This window comes from Chelonia mydas, chromosome 18 (assembly GCF_015237465.2).
Source record: "Chelonia mydas isolate rCheMyd1 chromosome 18, rCheMyd1.pri.v2, whole genome shotgun sequence".
Lineage (NCBI taxonomy): Eukaryota > Metazoa > Chordata > Testudines > Cheloniidae > Chelonia > Chelonia mydas.
Window position 1 is genome coordinate 4,337,428 of NC_051258.2, and position 26,016 is coordinate 4,363,443.

Consider the following 26,016-nt stretch of genomic DNA (forward strand, 5'->3'; position numbering starts at 1 on the left):
CACCCGTTGAGCCCGACAATCTAGCCAACTTTGTATCCACCTTATAGTCCATTCATCCAGCCCATACTTCTTTAACTTGCTGGCAAGAATACTGTGGGAGACCGTGTCAAAAGCTTTGCTAAAGTCAAGGAACAGCACGTCCACTGCTTTCCCCTCATTCACAGAGCCAGTTATCTCGTCATAGAAGGCAATTAGATTAGTCAGGCATGACTTGCCCTTGGTGAATCCATGCTGACTGTTCCTGATCACTTTCCTCTCCTCTAAGTGCTTCAGAATTGATTCCTTGAGGACCTGCTCCATGATTTTCACCAGGTCATGCTTTTCCTGCAGCTTTTTCTCAGGCTCTCTCTGGCTCTCTCAGTCCTCTTGCTCTCTTGGACTCAGCTCCAATCCCTCCGTCTCTGATCCCCCGATGGGGAACCCGATCATGAAGACCCCCATCTGGTCGGGGACAGGAGTCTTGGGGATGCCTGGCTACTGCTCCAGCTGCTCCCAGATCCTCCCCGATCTGGGTCAGGAATCTGCTCCTTAGAGCGGTCATCATCCTCCAGCTGCACGATTAACTGTGCTTTGGAGAACTTTCCAATGCGCAGCCCTCTCTTTTTGTACAGGGTTACAATGACCTTCTTAAGGAGATGGTGAGAGGCCATCACTCCGCTGTTGTGGACTCACAGGCCTGTGTGCTCTCAGCTCCCCACGGTTTCCAGGGAGAACCCTAGTATACCAGCCCCTCTTGAGGTCACCACCTCTTTGCCAGGGTCGAGCTGCAGACTCCTCCACCCCCGGACCGCTCACTGCAATCCCCAGGGGGACCCTGTTACTGCAAAAGTCCTTCTCGCTGGTCACACACTCCCAGGGGTTAGCCGCCCCCGAGACTGTCCCTCTCTGAGCCTTCAGCACGCCTGGTCCTCGTTATCCCCCCTTCATTTTACTGTTCCCCAGTCACTTACTGCAGGAAACGCCATCCACGAGGTGCACTACATCCCACCTCTGCCACCAGTTGTCACGGAGACTGTGGGCGATGCTCTGGAACTGCTCCCTACGAAGCCAGGAAGGACTCTGGTGAAGTCTCCTCTCTGGGAGCAGATTGTCTGCAGGGCAAGAAGCTCACACGGCTTCCACCTTCCTGGGTCTGACCTCGGAGCATTCAGCATCCTCTGCCCCTCCGTGCGCTTCCCACAGCGAGTCCACCCAGGTGGGGTCCTGGGGAGGCCAGAGGGTCCTGCCCCCCAACTTCGCAGTCAGTTGTGACTCTCAGCCAGGTTTATTAGATGACAGGAACATGGTCTAAAATAGAGCTTGTAGGTACAGAAAACAGGACCCCTCAGCCAGGTCCATTTTGAGGGGAAGTGAGCCAGACAACCATGCCTACACTTCACTCCACGTCCCCAGCCAGCCCAAAACTGAATCACTCCCCAGTCCCTCCTCCTCTGGGCTTTGTCCCTTTCCCGGGCCAGGAGGTCATCTGATTCCTTTGTTCTCCAACACCTTTAGCTCTCACCTTGCAGGGGGGAAGGGCCCAGGCCATCAGTTGCCAGGAGACAGAGTGTCGGCCATTTATGTACACTGGCCCTTTGCTCTGCAACAATCACACCTCCTTATCCCACCACCTAGAGACTTAAGAAATGCCTAGGGGAAACTGAGGCACCCCTACAGTATTCAGAGGAAACCTTGAGAACAATCCCACTTCGTCACACATGGAACCTTAACCGTGGATCATAGCAGGCTTCCAAAGCCTTTCCGGTCGCTCACAGTGAGATCAGAGGCCGTGTCTTTGCTTGCCCAGGGCACTGTTTTCCCATGGAGGGTCCCAGCAGGGCCTATGCTAGCAGAGACCTCCCTGCTGCCTGGCTGGCGAGTAAGGCGTCCTGCGTGTCGCCAAGGGCGCAGGTCGCCTGCTGCAGCATTCCGAGCAGGAAATCTTCCCGACCCAGCCCCTTGCTGGGCGAATTACCCAGGGCAAATAGGCAGAAAATCTTCCAATTAACAATGACAAATAACAATGGATGTGAGATCTCGGGGGTAATTACTGTGTGCCGAGGGCAGGCAGCTCTGTGGCAGTCTGTGCAGCGCCTGCCCGGCGCACAGGGCCTCGTCCTGCTGCTGAGCCAACGAAACCCTGGAAATTCTTTCCAATTGTTCTGCTAGCATTAATAAATGGCTCCAGAGCCCCGAATCTGCTCTGTCAGGAGCGTGATGCCTGGGCCCTTCGCAGTCAGCTCGCTTCCCCGCTACCTGCCTCCGCCACTGTTCCCTGAGCTGTAATAGGAAGTGAAAGTGGCACTGTTCCTCTGGCTGCATGGAGCCCGCCCTCGCTAGAGGAGAATGCCCTGCCTGCTGGAGTCTCCTTCCTGGCCTTGAGGGAGCCCAGCCGAGGCAGGTTCAGCAGTGGTGTTTATTGTTTGTATTCCGGTTCCTAGAGTCCCCTGCCAGGTCTGGTCTCCACACCACTTTTGTACCAATGGAATTATTTCACTTAGGGCTGTGATTTTTCTACTGACATAGTGAAATGGGTGCAACCCCCAGTGTGGACACAGTTATATCAGTGCAAAGGAGCCTGATCCTGGGGTTGCCTCAGAGGGGGTGGGAGTCAATAGCCAACCAGCAAAGAGGAGAGAAGGATCAGGGTGCACGCTTGGCAGCTGTCTGATGACATCGTCAGTGGCCAAAGGTCCCTGTTTCTGTGCCTGCAGGTGCTGGCTGATATTTTGAGCTGCCTCTGCAAAGCCATGCAATGGGGGTGGCCACACTGGAGCACACACTCTCTGGCCAATGTGCCTTGGGGCCGTGCCGACTGGGTTGCCACCTTTCTAATCGCTGGCAGCCGGGCCCCTGAGGTCCTGCACCACCTCTTCCCTGAGGCCCGGCCCCTGCCCCACCTTTTCCCTTGAGGCCATGCCCCCTTCTCCGCCTCTTCCCCCAAGGCCCTGCCCCTGTCGCTTGTGCCTCTCTCCCCTCCCCCTCTCCTTGGCTTGCTGGATTGTCTCAACCTCCCTCCCCTGACAGCTGGGCTCCCTCTGCTCTGGGAACTGCTGCAGCCTGACAAGGAGCCAGCCTGCAGGTAGAAGGTGGCCCTGGCTGAGCAAGGGCTGGCGTGATTAATGACCTGGAGCCTCCCCCTGCCCCATGGTGACCAGACTGTTAGTGTCCAGTCAGTGCATCTGAATGGACATTGCCAGGTCCCCTTTTCAACTGGACTTTCCAATAAAAACCCAGGCACCTGGCATCCCTAACTGGCACCCGGACATAGAAGCCAAAAACCAGACTGTCCGGGTAAAACCTGAATGCGTGGCAGCCCTGCCCAGAGTCCGGGTACCATCCCGCTGAGCAGGGCTGTAGACACCCCTATCCGAGAGGGAGTCAGTGTCTGGCCTTTCTGAGCACCTTTCGCCTGCCTGCCACATCACCAGAGCAAGCTCGAGCCAGCAGCGTTTCACTCACATGCTCACGGCATGTGGGCAGGGCGTGTGGGTGCAGTGCCAGCTGTGTCTGCTACCAAAGGGCTGTCGAGCTGGTGGTGGGCGGTATGTGCGGGGGTCTGAGGCCCGGTGCTGGCAAAGTGGAGGGAGTGTTACAGGCCATGGCAGGGGTGGTTCCATGCCAGAGGGTTAAGAGATCGTGAAAGCCAAAGATCAAGCAGTAGCGAAGCAGGGAAAGGCTGGAGAGAGCGGGTGGGAGGATCGATTGCTGGTCGATAGAAGCAATGGAAGGTCAGTTTGTCCTGCTCCTGATACAAGGCTGAGCCTGCCGAGAGACTCCGGAAATCCGCAATCTCCTGTTTGCCTTACAAGCTTTATTGACTGAAGCGTCCAGGGAAACATACCAGGTGCAGAGCGTTTCTGGGGCAGGCGTGCGCTTCCCGCAGGCTAATTCCGAGCAGTAGCTGAGCTGCTGGGCACATCAGTATGGGGCTAATGGGAGCCAAGCCTATCAGATTGCAGCCCGCAGGCAATCTCCCCCCTCTCTGCTTTTATTCCATGCTGGCTTCCTCTCCTTCTCCCAGAAGACATTGAACTGGCTTAAATAGAAAACTCTTGAGAGTGTGTAAAGGCATCCTTGTCCCTCCCCTGGCCTAAGCAGCTCTCCTCTCCCTGGATTGATTTGTCTGGGCCTCCTCCTTAAGCTGGGCTCCCAGTGGTAGGAGGGCATTAGAAGGGGTGACTTTGATGGCACCCCTCTTGCAGCCTCTCCCCTGCAGTCTGTTCTTGAGAACTCCAGTCTCTCGTGTGGTGTTAGCAGAGTCGTGGAGGGGGGTAGCTGCTTCTGGCTGGGAAGTGGGGCAGCGTTTGGTCGGCAGACTTCAAAGCCAGATCACACCATGCATGAAGTGAGTTGAAAGGGCTCAGCTGAGCCTCCAGAAGACAATGAGAAACTGCCAGCCCAGCGAGGTGAGTGCTGCACTGGGCTGGGGCAGGCTCAGGAGAATGTCTCAAGTCCTTCCCGTCTTCTCCTTGCCCCTCCTGCTCTCTGTCCTCTCCCACCTCCCATTTCCTCAGGAGGGGCTGATACATGGAAGTGCCCCCTGTGCTGGACGTTGCATGGATCCTTGTTGCAGAGGACCCTGATCTGCAGCAGTTTGTAGAGCCTGGCTGAGCACACAGCCCCCTGTTAGCAGAACATCACCAGAGCTAGAGCTGTGTCCCTTCCCAGCCCAGCAAGGGACCTGCATTAGGAACTCTCAGTGACCCCAGGTGAGAAGGGCCCCTGCAAATCGGCCTGTTACCCTTAGTCAGCTCCTCACTGTCTGTGAGCTGAGTAACAGCCATGGACCTCAGTGCCCCAAAGGGTGAGACCCTCAGCAGGGTTTAATCGGGTGCAAGGTGCTGCCCTGTGCGGGGATGGGTGAGGGTCAGGGCAGAGCAAACAGGAATCAGACCCATGCACCCACTCCCCCCCACACTCACAGCTCCCCTAAAGATCTGTCATGCTGGCTTCACCTCTGGTTTGCTCTGCAGTCACCGTTCACCTCTCCCAGCTCTGCACTGTCCCTTCCCGTAGGAGGTAAGTGGGGAGAGACGCTGGGAGAGGGGTCCGGGGGTATTTGTTCCCTCTGCCTACATCTCACCGCTTGATACCTGCTTGCTTTGCCCAGATGATGGTGCAGGCCCCAGCCCACTCAGCCACAGACTCCGAGAGCAGAACTAGCACCCTGCTAATTGTCCAGCTCTTGTCACCCTTGCGGCCACAGTAGCTGAGGGCTCCTGCCTGTCAGGTCTGGACCAGGGGCTTGCGGCATCTGTCATTAGTATCGGAGGAGCTAGTCAAGACATCTACAGTTGTAATCCAGCTAGCTGTAAATGTTCACCTCTAGAACAAAGACCGCAGGATGGGGGGCTCTCTCCTGGGAAGCAGGGACTCTGAAAAAGATTTGTGGGAGGGGGTGCATACTGAGCTGAACACACTCTCCCAGTGCGACCCTGTGACCAAAAGGGCTAATGTGATTATGGGATGCAAGAACAGGGGACTCTCGAGTAGGAGCACAGAGGTCATTTTATATCTGTGTTTGGCATTGGTGTGACTGCTGCTGGAATCCTGTGTCCAGTTCTGGTGCTCATAATTCAAGGAGGATGTTGCTATATTAGAGATGGTTCAGCCAAGAGCCACAAGAATGATTAAAGGATTAGAAAACCTGCCTTAGAGTGATAGACTCAAGGAGCTCCATCTATGTAGCTTAACAAGGAGAAGATTAAGGGGTGACTTGATCACAGAGTGTAAGTGTCCACATGGGGAATAAATGTTTAATAATGGGCTCTTCGATCTAGCAGAGGAAGGTCTAACACGATCCAATGGCTGGAAGTTGGAGCTGGAAAATTGAGGTTGGAAACGAGACATACATTTTTGACAGTGAGGGTAAATAACCATTGGAACAATTTACCAAGGGTTGTGGAGGATTCTCCATCATTGACCGTTTTTAAATGAAGATTGGATATTGTTCTAAAAGATCTGCTCTAGGAATTATTCTGGGGAAGTTTTCTGGTCTGGGGGATATGGGAGGTCAGACTAGGTGATCACAGTGGTCTCTTCTGGCCTTGGAATCCATGGAGCTCTGAATGTAGGTGGATATGGGAGCACACAGTACTCCTGAGGGCATTCTGCGCCAAAAAATAAAAGTTCTGTGCACAATATTTTAAAATTCTGCAAATTTTATTTGTCAAATAAATGTGGGGGCTCCAGCGTAGCACTGAGGAACACAGGCCACTGGCTGCACGGAGGTGGAAGATCACTATGCAGCCCACCCCGGGACACAGACTCAGCAGTGAGGCTGCACCCAACCCTGACACAGCACAAGGACCGGGCCTGTCCCAGAAAAACATGAGGGCCCTTCCCCTCTGTGTCAGGTGCACCAGGCGTGGGCAGGCAGGCTCAGCCCAGCAGGATGCAAGTGTGGAGAGGCTTAGTGCGGGGGGATCCAGGTGTGGGTTGAGAGGGTTCTGTGCGGGGCAATCTGGGTGTGGGTGGCTCAGTGGGGGATCTGTGTGTGTGGGGTGGATCTGGATGCACAGGGGCTTGTTGGGGAGTTCTGGGTGCAACGGTAAAGGGACTCTGCAGGGGGGTCCAGGTGAAGGTGGATGGGGGAGTCTTGGTGTGGAGGGGATAGAGTTTGGCGTGGGCTCTGGGTGTGGGGGACTCAGTGGGGTGGGGAATCAGGTGCAACTGGTTGGGGCTCGGTGGGGTGCAGGGGCAGTGGGGCTCATCGGGGGAGTTCTGCATGCGGGGGTGAGGCTTGACAGGAGGGCCTGGGTATGAGGGGGTCTGGATGCGTGGGGGTTGGATGGATGGGGGAACAGCTCCCTGTAGAGGGATCCCTCCTCCTGCAGCTGAGGAGTGATGGGTGCAGAAAGTGGCGGGAGGGGGTTTGAAGAGCTTCCTGCAGCTGCAGGAGAAATCTGGGGGTAAGTCTGACCCAGCCCCAGATGCTGTGCAGGGGAAGAGGACGTCCTGTCCTCCCCAGCCCAGCTGAGCTAGTAGCTGAGCCTGGTGCAGGGTAGGAGCCACCAGCCAGGCTTTCCTCAGTTCCACCCCCTGCCTCACAGTGATTTGCCTCTCTGCTGGCTGCCCTGGGTACCTGAAACATACTGCTGGGGAGGGTCGCATGACTGCTCTTGTGGCTTCCCTTTGCTTCCCTGTCAGAAAGTCAGTTTTCTGCGGGGAAACAAAGACATCTGTGGGGGACATAAATTCTGCACATGCACAGTGGTGCAGAATTCCCCAGGAGTAACACAGCCTCATGGTCCTGCACTTAGGACGGAAGAATCCCATGCAATGCTACAGACTAGGGACCAAATGGCTAGGCAGCAGTTCTGCAGAAAAGGACCTGGGGGTTACAGTGGATGAGAAGCTGGATATGAGTCAACAGTGCACTCTTGTTGCCAAGAAGGCCAATGGCATTTTGGGATGTATAAGTAGGGGCATTGCCAGCAGATCGAGGGACATGATCGTTCCCCTCTATTCGACATTGGTGGGGCTTCATCTGGAGTACTGTGTCCAGTTTTGGGCCCCACACTACAAGAAGGATGTGGAAAAATTGGAAAGCATCCAGCGGAGGGCAACAAAAATGATTAGGGGGCTGGAACACATGACTTCTGAGGAGAGGCTGAGGGAACTGGGATTGTTTAGTCTGCGGAAGAGAAGAATGAGGGGGGATTTGATAGCTGCTTTCAACTACCTGAAAGGGGGTTCCAAAGAGGATGGCTCTAGGCTGTTCTCAGTGGTGGCAGATGACAGAACAAGGAGTAATGGTCTCAAGTTGCAGTGGGGGAGGTTTAGGTTGGATATTAGGAAAAACTATTTCACTAGGAGGGTGGTGAAGCACTGGAATGCGTTACCTAGGGAGGTGGTGGAATCTCCTTCCTTTGAGGTTTTTATGGTCAGGCTTGAGAAAGCCCTGGCTGGGATGATTTAGTTGGTGTTGGTCCTGCTTTGAGCAGGGGGTTGGACTAGATGACCTCCTGAGGTCCCTTCCAACCCTGATATTCTATGATTCTATGGCCTCACGGTGTAGGTGGGTGTGCTGCAGGGTGGGAGCACAGAGCCTCACGGTGTAGGTGGGTGTGCTGCAGGGTGGGAGCACAGAGCCTCACGGTGTAGCTTGGGTTGTGCTGTGGGGTGGGAGCACAGAGCGTCACGGTGTAGCTTGGGTTGTGCTGTGGGGTGGGAGCACAGAGCGTCACGGTGTAGCTTGGGTTGTGCTGTGGGGTGGGAGCACACGGTCTCACAGTGTAGGTTGGGCTGTGCTGCTTTTCAGGGTGTTTGTGAAAGGTGAGCAGTTTTCTAATGCATTTTTTCCTCCCATGTTTTCCAGTGAACTTGCTGGACACAGCAATGATCCCCGGGGACTGGGGCTGGCTGACCTACCCATCGCACGGGGTGAGTATGAGGCTATCAGCACACTGACGAAATGGGGTCTTTGGCAGCCGGCAGGGCATGTTGCCAGTGGCCCTTCTGGGCAGCTTTGGTGTAAATGGAAAGGAGACAGCAATGCCTTCTCCCTGCTGAACATACAAGCCTCTTCAGCCTGCAGCTGAGCCTAGCAGAGTTTGCCAGAAGGGCCTGTAGCACAGTCCTGTTGCCCTCGGACGTCTCCTCGGCACGGGTGGGTGTTCCGTGGTGAGGTGTTCTCAGGCCCCACGCGGCTGTACTGGGCTGAGCATGCTCAGGCGTTGGAGTCTCCTTTGGTTGTTGTCTAGCACAACGCAGGAAGTTGGAGTTACACGGCAGTTTCTTATCAGCCTCAAGATTACAATTTGCACTAATAGAGCAACAGGGATATTTGCGTGGCAGGAAACTGGTATTGTTAAAAGACAACTCTGTAAGACCGCATCGCCGGTGACACACCTTGACGGGCCATGAAAGGGCTGTGACCACGATCCCCCGATTTCTATCCCCAGCTGGGAACAGCACAAGCTGTCGCCATCACGCGTACCCACAAGCAAGCAAGCCATGCAGACACACCTATATTCAAACACAGCAACTGTGCTCCAAACATGTGCACACCTCCCCTCCCCCTCATGTGGACACACACACACACACACACACAGTTCCCCATATTTGACTTCCGCCATCCATGGACAGCACCCCTGACAACACACGTTTATAGTGGACCCAGCCTGGGAGCGAAATACCAACCAACACCAATTTGTTTGCCCAGTTATCGTTTGCCTTCTGCAGACTGCGCCTTCTCAGCTGTGATTTGCAGCCCATCTGCTCCTCTCCCGGATGCCTGTGTCACCGAGTGCCCCCACTCCCTGTTGGCATTATGCTGGGCACTGCAACAGGCCAGTGTCAAAGCCAGAGTCACAAGCTGGAAATGGGACTTGGAGAGGGCCAGGTTCTCATGAGGGTTTAGCCGTAGCCCTGTGGTTTCATTGTCTCCATTGGGCACATTGAGCCTCCCTCACACTGAATAGCATCTTCCTGGGCCAGACACGGGCTCAGGTGCACTTCAGGATGAGACGGGATCAGCATCTGGCCACACATGTGCACATCTGTGAGTCAGGGAGGGGCTGTTAGGTAATGCCGCCAGCCGTTTCCCACTAATCAGCGGCTGTTGGCTGTGGTGGTGTTGGTGCCTGCTCTGAGACTTGTGCTCATCCAATCAGGGAACAAAAACAGTCCCACTCGTTACGCGGCTAATCAGAACGAAGCCACACAGCTTCTAGCGGAACTGAAATGTGCCGGAGTGGCCTTCTCAAAAGTGTTGAGTTTTTATGGTCCCCTCTTTTTCCTCTCTTCTCTAAACTACATGGCCCTAATCTCTTCAATCCCTTCTCATAGAGGAATCATTCCAAGGCTCCAACCATTTTCTCTGATCTGTTGCTGGAGTCTTTCTCTCTCTGCTCTATCTGTTTGAGAAGGAGTGATCCGAACTGTGAATTCTTAATAATAACGATGAGGAGATTTTATGTAGAATATTATCAAATATGTAAGTACATCAAATCCTTGGCTCAGCTCTGACTTTAATTTTAGAAACTGCAATGATGAGTACCCTGCAAACAGAATATATTGTAGATGGTTAGACCTTTTCCAGCCACGCTGCCCTACTGCACACAAGCGTCAGATCTCACAATATGGTCTCCAATGCTTTGTCCAACCTAGGTTTAAATACTCAGGCAACGAGGCTTTTGCCACATCCTTCAGGAAACAATTCCACATGTTCATACAGGACAACCCTGCTTCGGTGCTGCTTCTGACATTCAGAGTCAATTTTCCTTTGTTCACTTTCATTCCGTTCCCCTTTGTAACATCCTTGTAACAAGAAGAGGAGTACTTGTGGCACCTTAGAGACTAACCAATTTATATGAGCATAAGCTTTCGTGAGCTACAGCTCACTTCATCGGATGCATACTGTGAAAAGTGTAGAAGATCTTTTTCTATACACACAAAGCATGAAAAAATACCTCCTCCCACCCCTCTCTCCTGCTGGTAATAGCTTATCTAAAGTGATCTAAAGTGTAATTGGATACAATTAACTTAGGCTTGAATAGAGACTGGGAGTGGCTAAGTCATTATGCAAGGTAACCTATTTCCCCTTGTTTTTTCCTACTCCCCCCCCCAGACGTTCTTGTTAAACCCTGGATTTGTGCTGGAAATGGCCCACCTTGATTATCATACACATTGTAAGGAGAGTGATCACTTTAGATAAGCTATTACCAGCAGGAGAGTGGGGTGGGAGGAGGTATTTTTTCATGCTTTGTGTGTATAGAAAAAGATCTTCTACACTTTCCACAGTATGCATCCGATGAAGTGAGCTGTAGCTCACGAAAGCTTATGCTCAAATAAATTGGTTAGTCTCTAAGGTGCCACAAGTCCTCCTCTTCTTTTTGCGAATACAGACTAACACGGCTGTTACTCTGAATCCTTTGTAACACAATTCCTTCCCCTCCTAGGTAGTCACACCCTTCAAACACTCAAGGACTGTTGTCACATCTCATCCTGTGGCTCTTCCTTTGCCAAGCTCTACCTGCCGCATTCAGCCCTTTCAATCCCTCCCACCAGCTCTCTAGTGAATCCTTTTGGTTAATCTTCCGGGGCTAGACCCCAGCAGGTGTAAATCAGCGTATCTGCATTGACTGCAGTGGATCGTTGCCCATTTACACTAGCTTAGGATCTGCCCTGATGTGTAGTTTTGCATCCTAAGTTAATTTTCTTATTCTCCTGGGTCCCTCTGTTGCCTAAGACACAGCTGAGCACATCCTCTGCCATTGCGTTCACTCGTCTCTTGGCTCCTGCTTCCTCTCCCGCTGTGCTGACTGCTCATTCAGCACCCCTGCATTCTTCTTTCTGCTCCTGTGCCATTTGTCTTTAGTTCCCTCCTCTTCTTGCCTCTTTGGGCGACCTCTGCTACTCCCATAGCTAGAGCCACCACCTCCATGCTGATAACATCCAAACCTCTCTGTCCAGCCTCCACCCTCTCTTGCAGCCGCTGGTGGCTTCTCTCAGGTGTCCTGCCACCAACTCACACTCACTCTCTCCAGGATGAACTTCTTTAACTGACAACTCCGCTAGCCTTCCCGTCTCCCAGGCCTGTGACTGTGGTGTCCTTGACTCGGCTTTCTCCTCTTTCCCATGTGGTCACCACCAGGCTAGAGTCAGTCTATCAAAACTGTTTCCCTTTGTATAAATAATTAAATATTGAGCAGGGCGGAGGCAGCCCAGTGGGCAGAGCATTGACCTGCGATGTGGGAGATTCCAGCTCAAGTCTCTATGTCAAATGAGGCAGAGCTGGGCCTGAAGGTGAGTCTCTTAACACCCTGGTGAGTGCCAGGCTAGGCTTGTCAAAACCAGGAGGTTTCTGCGAAACATTTTGGTTTAGACAGAATGGCATTATTCAATGGAAAAAAGGTTGGTTGAAAAACTTTCGATCAGCTCCACCTTTACACTGTCTGGGTTTCAGCAATGGTGGCTTCATAGCATGCCGCTCCCCAGCTCCTGGCCTCCTAAACTAGGATAGGCAGAAGGTCCCTAAAAGTGTGTGTGGGGGGGAGGTCGATGGCGTCCCAACTGTGCCCTGGTCCCTGCACCACCCGTTCTCCCTGAACCCCCACCCTTGTACCTCCCATTCCCCCGAGGCCCCACCCCCATGCTGCCCATTCCCCCAAGATCCCGCCCTCACTCTGCCCCTTCTCCCCAAGTCCCCTGCTTCCTTCACTCTGTCACTTGCCCTTATGCCCGGTAAAAAGTGGGAGGGCCCTGGCCCCCTAGCTCCCTCTGTTCCTGCGCCCTGTCCTAAACCCATTTGTTGCTCTGGATAAACAGTTTCACTTCCTGTGTTTCCTGTTCCATATTTGCCACTTAAAATACCCTTTGAAGATGTGCCCTCGTGACGATTTCTCCATTGACCGGTGAACGTTACCCCAAATGAGCATCTCATTACCCTCTGTCCAACAGCCTGTGCTTTGAATCCAGGTCTGTCCTGGCTGGCGAGGGCCAGCAGCGGGTGCTGTGTCTGATGCTGATGGGGATTGTCAACACCTGTCCATAGGGAGGGCAGCTGCTGTGTCCAGAGAATGTCACTCGCTGCACTGATGATCTGGCTAGTTACTGCCCTGTCTGCCGTCTCGCATTGTTGGTTCGGAGTCTACGAAGGTTGTGGCTCCAACAATTTTCAGACCAACTTGATGCCTCTGGCAGCCTTGAGTCCTGGCGGTGTGGTTTCAGGACTGGGTACCGCACGGCTGGCCTTGGCAGACCTCCTGGCGATGAGTTAAGATTGTGTGCCCATGCCAGTATTGCTACCCTGGGAGTGGCCAAAGCAGCACAATATCACCGGGCGGCATGGGGCAGGGCTCCTGCTCCCTGAGTGTGTTCTCGTGTGGAGCTCCACGGCATGCCCCCTCCCCTTCCTTCTCAGTGTGTAGGGGGCCGCTGGAAGGGCTTGCAATGCGATATGCCTGCAGGCTGCTGATGGCACCCAGCTCTCCATCACTGCCTCCCCAAGCCCAGCTAGAACTCCTAAGACCTGGCCCAGGGGCAGATGAGACTGGCACACGGGTGAGAGCTGGTTGGCTGAGCTCAATCTAGGTAAGATAGCGGCTCGTGGTTGGGGAGCAAGCAGAAGATAGCTGAGGGTTATGGCTGTCCCACGTGCTGGGGATGCGTCTGCCATGAGTTCCCAGGCTGGGGGGCAGTTGGGGCGCTAGCTGCTGTGAAGCACTACCATGCAGAAGCACTATCTGGGTGGCTTTCTACCATTCATTCGGGGCTAGGCAGTTGTGACCATTTCTTTCAGATACAGCCCTTACTGCATCGTCCACGCTTTTGCCACCGCTCGCTTAGACGCTGCACGGGGCTCTGCAGGGGGCTGCACTCCAAGGGTCTGTCTCCACAGCCGCTGGGAGGGTGACACGCATCCTCTAGCTGTGCTCTGGCCTGCACCTGAAAATAGCAGTGTGACTGCAAGGGCACGGGCAGCTCGGGCTAGCCACCTAAGGAACATACCCAGGAGTCAGGTGGGATTGTACTAAGGCGGCTAGCCTGAGCCACCCATGTCACCATGGCCCCACTGCTATCTTTAGGTGCTAGCTCCAGCAGAGCTAGCAGATATTCAACTCCCTGCGCTGCGAATTACACCTCCCAGCAGCTGTGTAGATGGACCCGGGGACAACTTGGAGACAGGAGCTGGTGCGGAATGCTGCAGCTTCTCCCTGGAGCAGTGTGTCTCAGAGGGAGCCCATGCCACTGTGCCAGCTCCAACAGCCACGTGGTGCCAGGGTCGTGGGGTAGAATTTAAGGCATTGTTTTTTCCCTGTGGAGCCCCCAGTGGTTTGGGACCTGCCTGCCTGAGAGATGCTCGTCTCCTTGTGCCATCCTGCCCCCCGGTGAAATTAGTGTGGATGTCTGAGTCGCCCCCTCCCCCTGCTGCATAACAGAGAGGCAGGGCAGTCTCTGTCAGGGCCCCAGACCTTAGAATGTAACCCACTCTTCCCCCCGCTGGCATCTGCTGCCCATCAGGGCCTGTTCTCAGACCAGCTCCTGACCCAAGCTGTGGGAGGGAGGGGCTGCGGGGGCAGCTGTTGGCCTGGGGAAGGGGAATATTGTCACACTGGGATTTTACTGAGCCTGGTTGTTTTTGGCAAAGGCGTCTTGAGCTCAGGCTTCTCTCTGAAAAGCTACCTAACTAAATAAAGCTCTTGCTCTCCCCCTTAGGGCTGGCTGTCCGTGGTCCTGGCCTGAATGACCAGGCTTCAGGGTGTTAATTGCCTTGGCTGGAGGGTCACCCTGAAGGCATCTCAGCCTGCGTGGAAGATGCAGGGCTCCTCTGATGCTGAGCCTTCATTCCCAGCATTAATTCTGTCCCATGTGAAATATGGCTCTCGGCCAGACTAATCTGTCATAGACGCCTCCTGTCGAGGGATGGAATTTCCCACTCTAGCTTCCTCCATCAAGAGACAGGCCATCTCATCCTTCACCCCCCGAGCCACGCCCCCCAGCGCGCTCATTGCCTCCCTTTCCTCCCAGCAGGGCCGTGCTCTAAGCCTGCTGCCAGGTGCAGCCCCCAGGCGCACACCAAGCGCTGGTGGGTTTCCCTCGGCACGGGCACCCGGTGGGCTGCCAATGTGCTCTGTGCTCCGGGGGCTCAGGGGAAGGATAACCCCAAACTAGCATCATCTATCAGGTTCTGCCTAATTTCAAGGCGGGAGCTCCATGGGATGCCCCAGGGGACCTTGGCAGCCTGGTACCAATGGTATTCGCTTGGTGGGGAACATGGCAATCCTGTTCAAGTGCTAATGTTAGCAGAGTTGGCATGAGGGCCCCACAGAGCGGGCTGCTGGAGCCCCTGCTCCTCCACTCGGAGGCCTCTAGGAATGTCACAGCAAAGCTCCGCTTTCGCTTAAGAGCAACAGGAGCCTTCGAGGCTTCTAGCCCCGCTGTTCGTCCATGCACTCCGCTTCCTGCCTCCCCAGATTCCCCCAGCTGAGACCCCTACTCCCCTGAGCCCCTCTTCACACCCCTCCAGGATGCCTGCCCTGCTGCCTCTCTCACGGTTCTCCTGTCCTCCACGTCCTGGTTTAGCCCAGCAGACTGGCTCGGAAAGGCAGCTTAGACCGGTCCGTGTTTATATGCATTGCGCTTTACCCAGTTTGAAACAGCTTGTTACTTTTGATGCTCACCCGACTCTCCTCAAAACACTGGCTGGTTTCTCCTCAGCAAGAGAAAACAAAACACACCCGGACCTTCTGGGCCCAGCCAGGTTGAAACTCTGATGCTCTGGAAAGGCAATTTTAAAAACACAATCGCTTCAAAGCACTGCCCAGGGATGAGCTGCAGCATGCCGAATTTCAGGAGGATCATTGTCTTCTGAGAGAGTCAGGGGGTTGTGAAAACTGGGCTTTGTTTTTCTTTACTGTTCAATGTGGTCTTGGTGTCATGGCAGCCTTGGCTTCCTCCATCACGTCTCTCTGCAAACAGTGCCTGCCCCTAGGCTGGGATGGGCCAGCAAGCGCCCGTGGGGATGGTGCGTGTTCTCATGTGGACCATTGTCTGTTAGGAGCGGGACCAAGAGGCTAACAACCATATTTCCAAGAGGCCCCTAGCAAGCTGTAGCTGCAGATGGTGATAACTTTCAGTCATCATTGCCCTAGATTGGATTTGGACTGGCAGCCTCAAAAGGGACCTCCTCCCTCACTTTCAGCTGCAGCTGGTGGGAGGCGCTGGTGAGTTGCTCTGTCTGAGCCCCACAGACAGAGGTGCCAGGGCCGGAAGCACAAACGCAGCCGCCTGAGTGCGCTCGGGCAGGGCGCCCTTTGACCCCAGGGAAGGGCAGGCGGCGGGAAGTGTTGGGGTCTGGTTTGACATTTCCTCTCTCTGGGTGATTAACGGGTGCGTAATTGGCTGTAATAGCCACACTGACTGTCACCCTCCATCTCGGTGACACATGCAGGGGGAGGAAGGGTTAGTGGGGGCCGCCCTGTTCCCGCAGGCTTCCACTCCTCTCAATTAAAACTTCAAAGTGCTCCCGAGAGATTCACGGCCAACTCCCTCCCTGGAACCATTCCCTTCACGCTGACAATTAAAGTCTTCTCAGTGCCGTCAAACAGCCTCATTTCCCGCTTCTCGCCCTGCCCTTTGCCAGTCCCTGCCACAAAGTGCCCCACTACCCTCCTCCCTTGTGCCCGCATAGCATATGACCCATCAGCCCCTCTGCAAATTGCCTTTCTACTGACTAATTAAAATGCTGATGAGATGAGTCAACATATTATTAATTATTGTATCATCTCCTTTGATTTACAAAGTCAAACAGGAAATGATTTTGTTCAGATACCGAGTATCTAAAGAGGCTGAATGATTCTTGCAATGCTAATTATGAAGGGAGCACCTGGATGGCACAACCCCCCTTCCCCTCCCCTCGCCCCCACTCCCCATGATGTCCCCTGCACGTCCACCAGGACCTCTGGCAGCTGGCGCTGCAGCCTCCTCCCTCCTGCTCTGCTCAATCCCAGGGGACAGAAAGGACCAGGCTACTTGTGTGGACGGGACAATGCAAAGAAGGAGATGTCATGCCAGAGGGGTGTGACTATGCTAATAGCTGTGTTAAATCCCTAAGCATGCCCAGTGGGATCTAGATACTTCCAGAAGCCTTAGCCAGGCCTCCAACCAGACTGAAAAACTGCCCTTTCACTAGTGAACAAAGGGCCACCCTCTCTCGCACGGCCTGTGTGGCCAGTGCTGGTTCTCATGTAACTCACAGTCTGTGGTCGATGTGGGACTCTTTCTGTCATAAAAAGAAAAGGAGTACTTGTGGCACCTTAGAGACTAACCAGTTTATTTGAGCATGAGCTTTCGTGAGCTACAGCTCACTTCATCGGATGCATAGCATATCATGCTATGCATCCGATGAAGTGAGCTGTAGCTCACGAAAGCTCATGCTCAAATAAACTGGTTAGTCTCTAAGGTGCCACAAGTACTCCTTTTCTTTTTACGAATACAGACTAACACGGCTGTTACTCTGAAATCTTTCTGTCATGGGAGTCAAAGCACTTACCCTGCCTGACCCCACCCTCTCTCACCTGGATGCACACACACGTGGACACACGGCGGGACAGTCTCACCACACACAAACACGGACACATTTGCCTTTGTGAAGGCTCTTGGCTCTGAGAGGAGCTGGCCGCCTGCCTCCTGTCAGTCCAGGGAGGAGAACTGAGGGGCAGCTTTCTCTAGTGGTGAGAGCAGGGAGGCGGGATAGACCCCCAGCTTTACCATTCACCTTACCAGGTGGCCTTGGGCAAGATGCTCAACTTCCTCATGCCTCATCTCTCCCTCTGCACAATGGGGCTAATAATACAGACCTCCCCCACAGGGGGCAGTTTGTGAGGGTTAGTCACTCAGTGATTGACAAGTGATTTTATAAGTGTTGTGAGATCCTGGATAAGTATCCTGGTTATTGTCATCTGCTTGTTAACGAGGATCCTGGCAACTGCTTTGTGAACACAGACTCCATTGGAGATCTGGCAGTAGAGCCTGGTTTGTAATCTCTCCGTCTGTCTGTCTGGGTAACGGTCAGTTGCCTGCAGTGTGTTGCTCAGAAGAAATTGCTGCTTGTTTTCCAGACTGATTTCCTGGTACGTGGCAGGTGCCTCGCTCTCTGTCACTCTCGGTTTAACTGTGCGGCTGCTTTTGGGTGCCCTGAACACAGGCCAGGAACAAAAAAACCCCAAACCAGCTTGTCATCGCTCTGGAATAATCCAAAAAGTATCAGTGGAATTGCACCAAATTTGCTTAAACAACCAGCTGAGATGCACGCCACAGGAGAAGCTGCCTGTCGTGTTTGTGTGTTATTGATGAAAGTTTCCTGCGGGTGAAGCACTAGCAGGGTGGCCGGGGGCTGATCTCCTGCATCAACGGAGCAGTCACAGCACAGACAGCAGGAGCGTCTGGCTCATTGCTCCGCTAAAGGTCTCTCCCACTTCTGGCAGGAGAGGCCTTGGCCTCTCTCCCGAGCCTGCTGCCAGGAAAGCCATTGGGACCTGAACCCTCCCAGCAGACAGCCAGTCAATGGCAACAGCTCTTGGGTCGGAGTGAGCCAGGCCGGCTCTTTTTCTACAAGGCATTTGTACCATCACACTAGAGGCGAGGGGCTTCCTACCCCATGGCCAACCCCTCAGCCATCCTGGGTGCTATCAGCTGGGAGAGTTCACTGCTCCGGAAGGCCTGGGCTAAGAACGGAGACGCTTTGCTGCTTACAAGGACAGTGGCCCTTGTCGGACAGCCTTTGAATGCAGGAACTCCCATCTGCATTGTTTGTAACTGCCTAGCACAGAACATGGGGGTGGGGCCCTCCCCTCCGGAGGGGACCCCTGAGCCATGGGTCTGCAGGTGCAGCAGAGTATCAGGCAACAGTGGTCAGGAATATCTAGGCTTTTACAGCTGCCCGGGACCGCCTTGGCCTGCCATGAGATTTCCGGGGGTTTCTCTGGCAGGTCTGAGCTCTGCCTGCATGAATATTGGCACTGAAAGCAGAGTACAGAACACGCCACAGTGCAGCTAATATTCATTTAAAAATGGGTACGTCAGGAGGAGCGGAGCCTTTGAAAATAAAGATTTTAAACAAGATAAAAGCACTTACAGCTAATTCCCTGGATGCTGGTAACTACCAGCAGTTAAGGGCCTGAGGTAAAGCTCAGGGTAGTTAACTGCCTAACAAATCCCTTGTTAGCCATCACAGTGACTGATTTTATGGGGATTGTCGCTATTAAAAACCCCATTTAATGCTTTATTGCTACAATAATGTGGGTTATTTTCCCTCTTCCACTTGACTGTGCTGCTGGCTCCTGGGAAGGACTCACGGCTCAGTGCCCATCAGGGAAGAGCTCAGGACATTTCTGGGGGCAGTGGCAGCTCTACCATGCTGGCAGGACCAGCAGTGAAGGCTCCGTGGCTGTCCCCTGTAGGCATGATCCCAGGACTGGGTAGGCCTGGGGTCCCCTGGTTTGGCACAGCCAGAGGGTGGGAGCCATTTGGGGGATTGTCATGGAAAATAGCAAGGCTGAGGCTCTTTCATGGAGCCAGGCTTTTCTCCTTATGTGTTCGTTCCCTTCGACTTCCCCTCTTCCTCCTCGTCCCCCTCCGTTGCACCATACAGGCCCTGGGGAGATTTCGGAGACCTTGCTCAGCCGCAGAGCTATCTGCTGTTTGCATCTTTTCCCTTTTATAATCTGGTATTTCTTTTTTTATAACTTATGTTGACTTTAATTTAAACTATTAAACGAGCCCCTGAATGCTGATGGAATCGCACTCCCTCCCCCCGCCGCGCACTCGCCGCGCTAATTATGATGTCCTCATTTTCGTCTCTCTGGGGGATCTTATCACAGTGACAGGGGACGAGCTGAGCTTCGTTTAATAAAAGCCACTTCAAACCAGCAGCCAGGAGCAGGCCGAAGTGAGCGCGGCTGGAGAGGCCAGGTGCACGCACAGCGCCCTCGTTATTGAACTGATCCTTATCCCCTCCTCCTCAGCCCCTCACTCAAAGTCAGCTCTGCCAGGCAGAGACGCCTCTCCCGGGAAGGGCAACTAGCCTTGAGGCCCTGTAATTACAGTAAAAGAGAGAAACGCTTAAAGTCACAGAGTTGCCTAATTCCTGTCCCTGGGTGCTGAATCTCTCCACGCACACACAGGATGGGATCTTGTCCCACGCTGGTGGCCCAGGAGCACAGGGACCTAGTGACACTCCCGAGTTGATGCGGGATCACTCCAGGCCTTCTTCAGGCAGGACACACTCTGGGTTAATAAAAAGACCTAGCTTTGATATAGTTCTTTTAATCAGTGGCACTAGCTTCCCATCAGTAGAAGTTACCAGGCGATCAGACATTTGGTTTGGACAAGCTCTTGGTAGCCTTTGCTAGAGTGAGCTATCAGGGATGGGAAAGACCTCTCCAGATCATTCCTTCCAACCAGAGGGAATATTCCCAGGGAATCCCAAGTGATGGGACATCCACCACTCCCCACGGGGGTCTGGTCTGTGGCCCAACAGACCTTCTGGCAGAGAGACAGTACCTCCCCTGTTGTTACTATGAATTATTTGTGTTACTGTAGCACCCAGGAGCCCTAGTCATGGCCCAGCCATCATGGTATATGAAAACAGGAGACAAAGACGGCCCCTGCCCCGAGGAATGAGCCCCTTGGGGTTTCTTGAGTTGGTGTTTCCAGATGCTGAGCCTTCCCCCTTCGCTGTGCTGATCGCGCCCAGCACCTGCAGAGGTGCTGCAGAAAGCTGTTCCCTCCCGCTGCGTCACTCGTAGTTCAGGCTCTGGCTGTCCTGCCCATCAGAAGTAGAGGGAGCAACTGACCCACCCAGCGTCGTACCTGCCCGCAGCAAGGTAAAAGAAAGTGTTCAGTGGTGCCCATTGGGCCTGCTTGTGTCTGCCCCCATCCCCAACAGCTTGGCATGATGGAGGATGGGACCTGGGAGCCACACCCTGGGCCCGGCATGTTTACACGGTGCAGCGGATAATGGTGACGCCTGGCTGATCTCTAGCAGCTTGCATCAGAGGAGCTCAGAGTGCTTGGGAAACCCTGAAGGAGCTACACCGCCGCCCTCTCTGCGAGGCTGGGAGGGGTTCTACAGAGGGGAAGACCAAGGCACAGAGAGATACATGAGGCACCAAGGCATAGGCGCCGACTCTGTGGGTACTCCGGGCTGGAGCACCCCTGGGCAGCTCCCCAATCAGCCCCACTCCTTTCCCAGAGCCTCCCACCCACTGATGGGTCCCACCGATCAGTGCCTCCTCCTCCCTCCCCATGTTCGGCGGCATGCAGGAGGCTCTGGGCGGGAGGGGGAAGAGTGAGGAGTAGGCATGCTCGGGGGAGGGGGCAGAACAGGGCGGAAAGAGACAGGGGTGGGGAGAGGGTGAGAAGAGGCGGGGTGCGGACTTCGGGGAAGGGGTCGGGGGGGCGGGGCCTGGGGCAGAGCCAGGAGCTGAGCACATTGGGAAGTCAGCACCTGTGCACCAAGAGCACCCAGGGAGGCTGTGGCAGCCTTGCCAGGCCAGGGGAGGAGAACAGGATGGTAGCTGGTCGCAGGGAGCAGGGCTGAGCACGGCACGCTCTGCGCTAGAATGGCAGCAGGGGAGTAGCCGCTCAGTCTTCTGCCCAGGAGTTGGGATCGGGGCAGGAGGAATCCTTAGCCCACGAGCTGAAATCTTCCTACACTAAGAGATGCTGAAGCAGAGGGTGGCCATCCTGACTTGCTTTCCGTTGAAGTTTTCCTTGCTCCGTGTCTCTCCCTGCGTCCCTGGTTTCAGACCCTGGAGTGGAGGCCAGGATGACTGGACCCCTGCCCACCACCCCTCCTGGCGAATCCCCCCAGGGGCTCAGGGCCTTGCTAGAGCTGCTGGGTGATCCCAGTGACCCTGGCCCCGAAGGACTAGTCCAGAGAGGATGGGTCTGCGCTGCCTGTGGCAGGCAGGACTCGACTCCCTCATTCTGTTATTTCCCAGACCCAGTGTAGGTCAGCGTCAGTATCTCAGCGCTGTTATTGGGTGCTGGTTCCCCGTGGATGCCGCCTGCAACCAGGCTGGGGTCGTTCCATGGCTCCACCCGTTAGGCTGGAGAAGTCTTTGCTAGAGAAGCCCCGTGCAGTCTGTACTCGGAGGCGGAGTAGCGAGTGGCAAGCTGAGTCAGCCATGTTGGTTGCCGCCCCAGAGGCAAGCGATGCACATTAGCGGAGCCCTGAGAAAGGAAACCTGTTTACATCACGGAGAGGAGGCTGGGGCAGCCCAGAGTCGCTGCTTTGCACTCCAGTTCTAAGGTAGGTCAGTCTCAAAGACCTGCCCAGCCTCCCTGCCTGCTGCTCCCCGCAAACATCCCAGGCCCCCGACCCACCTCCGCTTTCCAATAGCAGCCTGAGTGTCAAGGGTGAGAATTCTTCTCAGGAGCCGTCAGATGCCTGCAAAGGGACGAGAGAGCGAGGCATGGGGAAGGCCATACTGGGAAGGTCATGGGCCTGCTGGCTGGCAAGCACCACACCATGCTGAGTGCCGGCCTACAGTGCAGAGAATGAGCCATGTAGCTCTGAAAGCCAAGCCATGGTGCCAAGGGCAGAGGCCGCACAGGAGAGGCCCTGTGGAGGTGGAGTAAGGTCTGACCCCACGGACGTGGTCTTATAAGGGGGCCAGGGGCAAAGAGCAAGCAAAGAACACCTGAAAAGCAGGAAGGTCCCCTGCAGGTTTGACCTTGGGTTGAGGCCAGCCAGGGAACAGGCTGGGCTAACAGTATCACCCCCAGCCACCTGCGTAGTGACCACCCACCTGAGCATGCCCGAGAGGTGCTCAGCAGTATTGTAGAGAGGCCTTGCCATCAGGCATGGGCAGGTGTGTCTTGGGCGTGGCACGAGCAGGGTGAATGTGTGTGACCCAGGAACCTCTTAGTGCCAGCCGACAAGGGGCATGGAGGGGGTGCAGAGGGGTAACAGGGATCTTCTGGGCCTGGTATACACAAATCCAAGAAGTGTCATGGGAGGTGTCAACTGAAAGCCAGTGTCATACTGGTCATCAAAATCATGGTGAGACGCATGTATGGATGTTATAAGTAGGGATGTACGTAGGTTGAATGTTATGTTCTTATGGTCTGTGCGTAGGGACAGGTCACCAGATTTGTTATCAGACAAGAAGTGTTTCTCTAGCTGGCTGTTTACATGTTAATTAAGTATTGCACAGGTCACAGTCGGCTCCACTCACCAGTCTGAGTGAAATGCTAACAAAGGGTTGTGAAAACTTCAAAGAGAGAAAACTACCAGGGAAGCAAGCAGCGGTGGGGGGACACTACCCTATCTGGAGGGGCACAGCAAAGATTTTGTCAAGTATATTTAGGGAACAAAGAAGACACCCTAGCATCCTTCACTGGGTAAGTAAATGGACAGTGAGTTTGCTTCATGAAAAAAGGATCTCAGCCAGGCTTGGGTGAAAACACTGGGGAGAACTTTGGATGAGATAAGTGTCTGAGACAGGGGGTTAGCCTGTGAGTTAAGTGTAGTCTCTAGGAAGCGTGTTGTGATTTTGTTTTATATGTAGCCATTTGTTCCCAATATTTTTACTCACTATCACGTCACTCTCTGTTCTTTGATAATACCTGGATCCATGTTTTCACTATAAATATATCTCAGTGCTGTGTGTTCCGCAGAAGCTGTGGTCTAGGGGAGGACTCGTTAGGGGCAGTGTATTGCTCCTTTGGGAACCGCGGGACTGGTGATTCTGTGAGGGTTCAGTGGATAAGTGGCTGGACTCTGGCTTGTCACGTTCCCGAGGGAGCCCTGTTCTTTGCTTGCCCTGAGCCCCAGCTCCCAGTGACACCTCGCAGCGGAGAGCTCACGCGGTGTCTGGTGAGCACTGGGGGCAGTGAGCGATCCTGGGGCTGCACCTCATGGCACTGACAGTGGGGTGGGCAGGCGCCTTTTCCAGCCCACAATTGCAATTAGTGTCTCAATGGGCTCAGCAGGGAAAAGACAGAAAACAGACATTGGTGTCGTTTGTGCCCAATGAATTGTGACAATGGCTTTAGCGTCCTCCCCCGCACATTTCCCTGCGCGCTGGAGAACGGCTTTCCACTCACTCCAGGGAGGGGAGTGCCCTGTTGTGCTGTAGTGGGATGTGCCACTCCCTCCAGCGCTGTGTTGTGTTGTGTTGTGCTATAGCGTGGTACATGTCCTGGCTCCTCGTTTGCTGACTCTTTTTATTGCTTTGGTAGGACAGGGCCCTGGACAGAGCCGGCAGATTGGGGGCGAACAGAGGCTGGAAACGTTCACTTACCAACCTTAACTCAGCCCTTTCTCACCCCAGAGAGGGAACCCCATGTTGTTACTTCACAAATGCGTTTCTGTTTGTGTGAATACTAACAGCCTGGTCTGATGCAGTGACACGACCCCTCACTCTTCCCCAGTGTATCGGGAAGGGGCCTGCCTAGGTGGGGGTTGGTGGGGTGTTTTCCACGTGATCATGGCGGATGTGGAGAAGTTCAGCTGGCCAATCTGGAGCATTGGCTTGGGAGCTATTGCATCAGTGAATGAGGCCATCAAAGTCCTGGACCAGGATGATGGCAGAGGGGCTGTAATCATGGGCTGGGTTTGCCGCTTTGTCTTTGTGAGCCATTGGTCAATGGGAAGTGGATGTGGTGCCTGGGGCAAAAGGCCAGAGAGAAGGTTGGGTTCCGTTTTTCTTTGAGGATTTCTAGACTCCTGCTAGTTCTAGTTATAACCTGCTGAGGCCTTGTCTTCACTGCAGAGTTAACTTAAGTGTCGGCCCTGTCTTGTCTCCCATCCACACACACCTTTCACTTGAGTGTGTTGCACTTTTGAGGCTATGTCTACAGTGTGCTGCAGTGTGGCCCACGGGGGGGTGTGAACTGCTGCGGGCACCAGAGCGTTGCACTTGAACTGTCCTGTGTGGATGCTGCTGGCATAAACTAACAGGTACCTAGTTCACCTTAGCGAACAGGACTGTGTTAACGTGAGCTAGGTGCCTTTTAGTTCGTGCGGCAGTGTCCACATGGGGCAGCTAGATTGCAACACTTTGGTGCGCTCTGCAATTCCCGTGGCCTGCACGGTGGTGCAGGGTAGACAAGCCTGACCTCGAGTTGGCTGCCCTGGCCGGGGGCGCAGGCTAATGCTCATCGGCCGCTGACCCAATCGCTCTGTGCAGTTCCAGTGTTACTTCGCAGTGTGTCCACTCTCACTGGAGCTGGACTAACTAGAGGGGGGGTTAACCTGAATGCAGATAACTCAAGTAAACCCTGCAGTGAAGACAAAGCCAGAATGCTCAGCTGCCAGAGGCTTGTTTGTTAAGTTTCACTCCATGTCCCCAAATGTGCTGAAGATGGAATCCCTACAATTCAGGGTAGCCAGAGGCAGGGGCTATGAACTCTGCAGGAGTCCTGCGCCTGGGTATGTCAACTGCACTTTAGGCTGATTGTAGCACAGGTAGGCATACCAAAGCTAGCTTTAATCTAGCCTGGGTAACAATAGCAGTGAAGGTGCACGGCCTGGACCCTGCACAGGCTAGCAAGCCGATGAGCTTGTACAGGGGCAGCTAGCCTGCACCTCTTCACTGCTACTGTTATCTGGGCTAGATAGATGACAGCTAGCAGGGTATGGTTCCCTGTTTTACAATCACCCCATAAACTTCTGGGTAGACATACCCATTCTCTCTGGTGCTGCACAGTTGCTGGGGTCGGAAAGCGGTCCTACCGAGCTGACACATGGCCTTTCTGAATGCCATCCTGGGCATATTTCTAACATGCCTGTCACATGGTGTCTGTGGGGTGGATGCACGAGACGGCTCAATGCAGCTGTATAATTTTGGAGGTGATTTTTGTAGTAAGCAGAAGTTCATTTTTCCAGAGCGAGTGACTAACTTTTCAATTATGCATCAGCATATTTCAATATCCCCTTTGAACTCATTTTCCTTGAGGCCTAATGACTGCAACACATGGGAAGTTCCTCTCTTTTCCAGGCAAGTCTGAGCTCTAGGACAGCAATAGAAAGTTAGGAGACTTTTCCAGAAGTGAGTGCATTTTGGAAGTTGCAGGTGCATTTTGGAAGTTGGAGGTTCAACCCTCCTTAAACCTTGTGAGATGCAAAGAAGTTCTCCTCTTGCAGGAGACTAGAGATGCAAAATTTCTGCCAGAAAGGAGGTTTGTTTTTGCTGGAGGTAGAGGCAGTAGGAAGCGTGAACTGTCCCAGTGTCATTCCATCCCTACTAACCATGTGCTCACATGATGCGGTGCAGAAGGAGACAACAGGCCTGAGGTCAGCAGGGCTAGACAGGATAATATGGTGTTTGGCAAAGCAGAGCTGAGAGTTCTCAGCTCTAAGTGGCTTCGCACTTCCAGGGACCAGCATGTCCTGCACCTTGGGAAAGCAGGGCCCATGCGGCTGCTTACAGCATCTGGGGGTGACAGGACCAGGGCCATTTTGATGGGCTTGGTGTCTGGATTAAAGAGCTTGAGCTGAAGTGGGTTTGTGGCAGAGGCCTTGGGGGTAGGGGGCAGCACACATGGATTCAGGGGTCAGATTCTGAAACACAAGTG

The 26,016-nt window shown here is 54.1% G+C and overlaps 1 protein-coding gene across 2 annotated transcripts in view; it reads left to right on the forward strand.

Moving 5' to 3' along the window:
• EPHA8 (EPH receptor A8) overlaps positions 1–26,016 on the forward strand; it is a 134,786-nt gene that overhangs the window by 20,882 nt on the left and 87,888 nt on the right. For both annotated transcript variants that reach the window (XM_037881305.2, XM_037881306.2), the window contains exon 2: positions 8,303–8,367. In XM_037881305.2, coding sequence (XP_037737233.2) covers positions 8,303–8,367 — 65 coding nt within the window. The remainder of the gene's footprint in view (positions 1–8,302; positions 8,368–26,016) is intronic.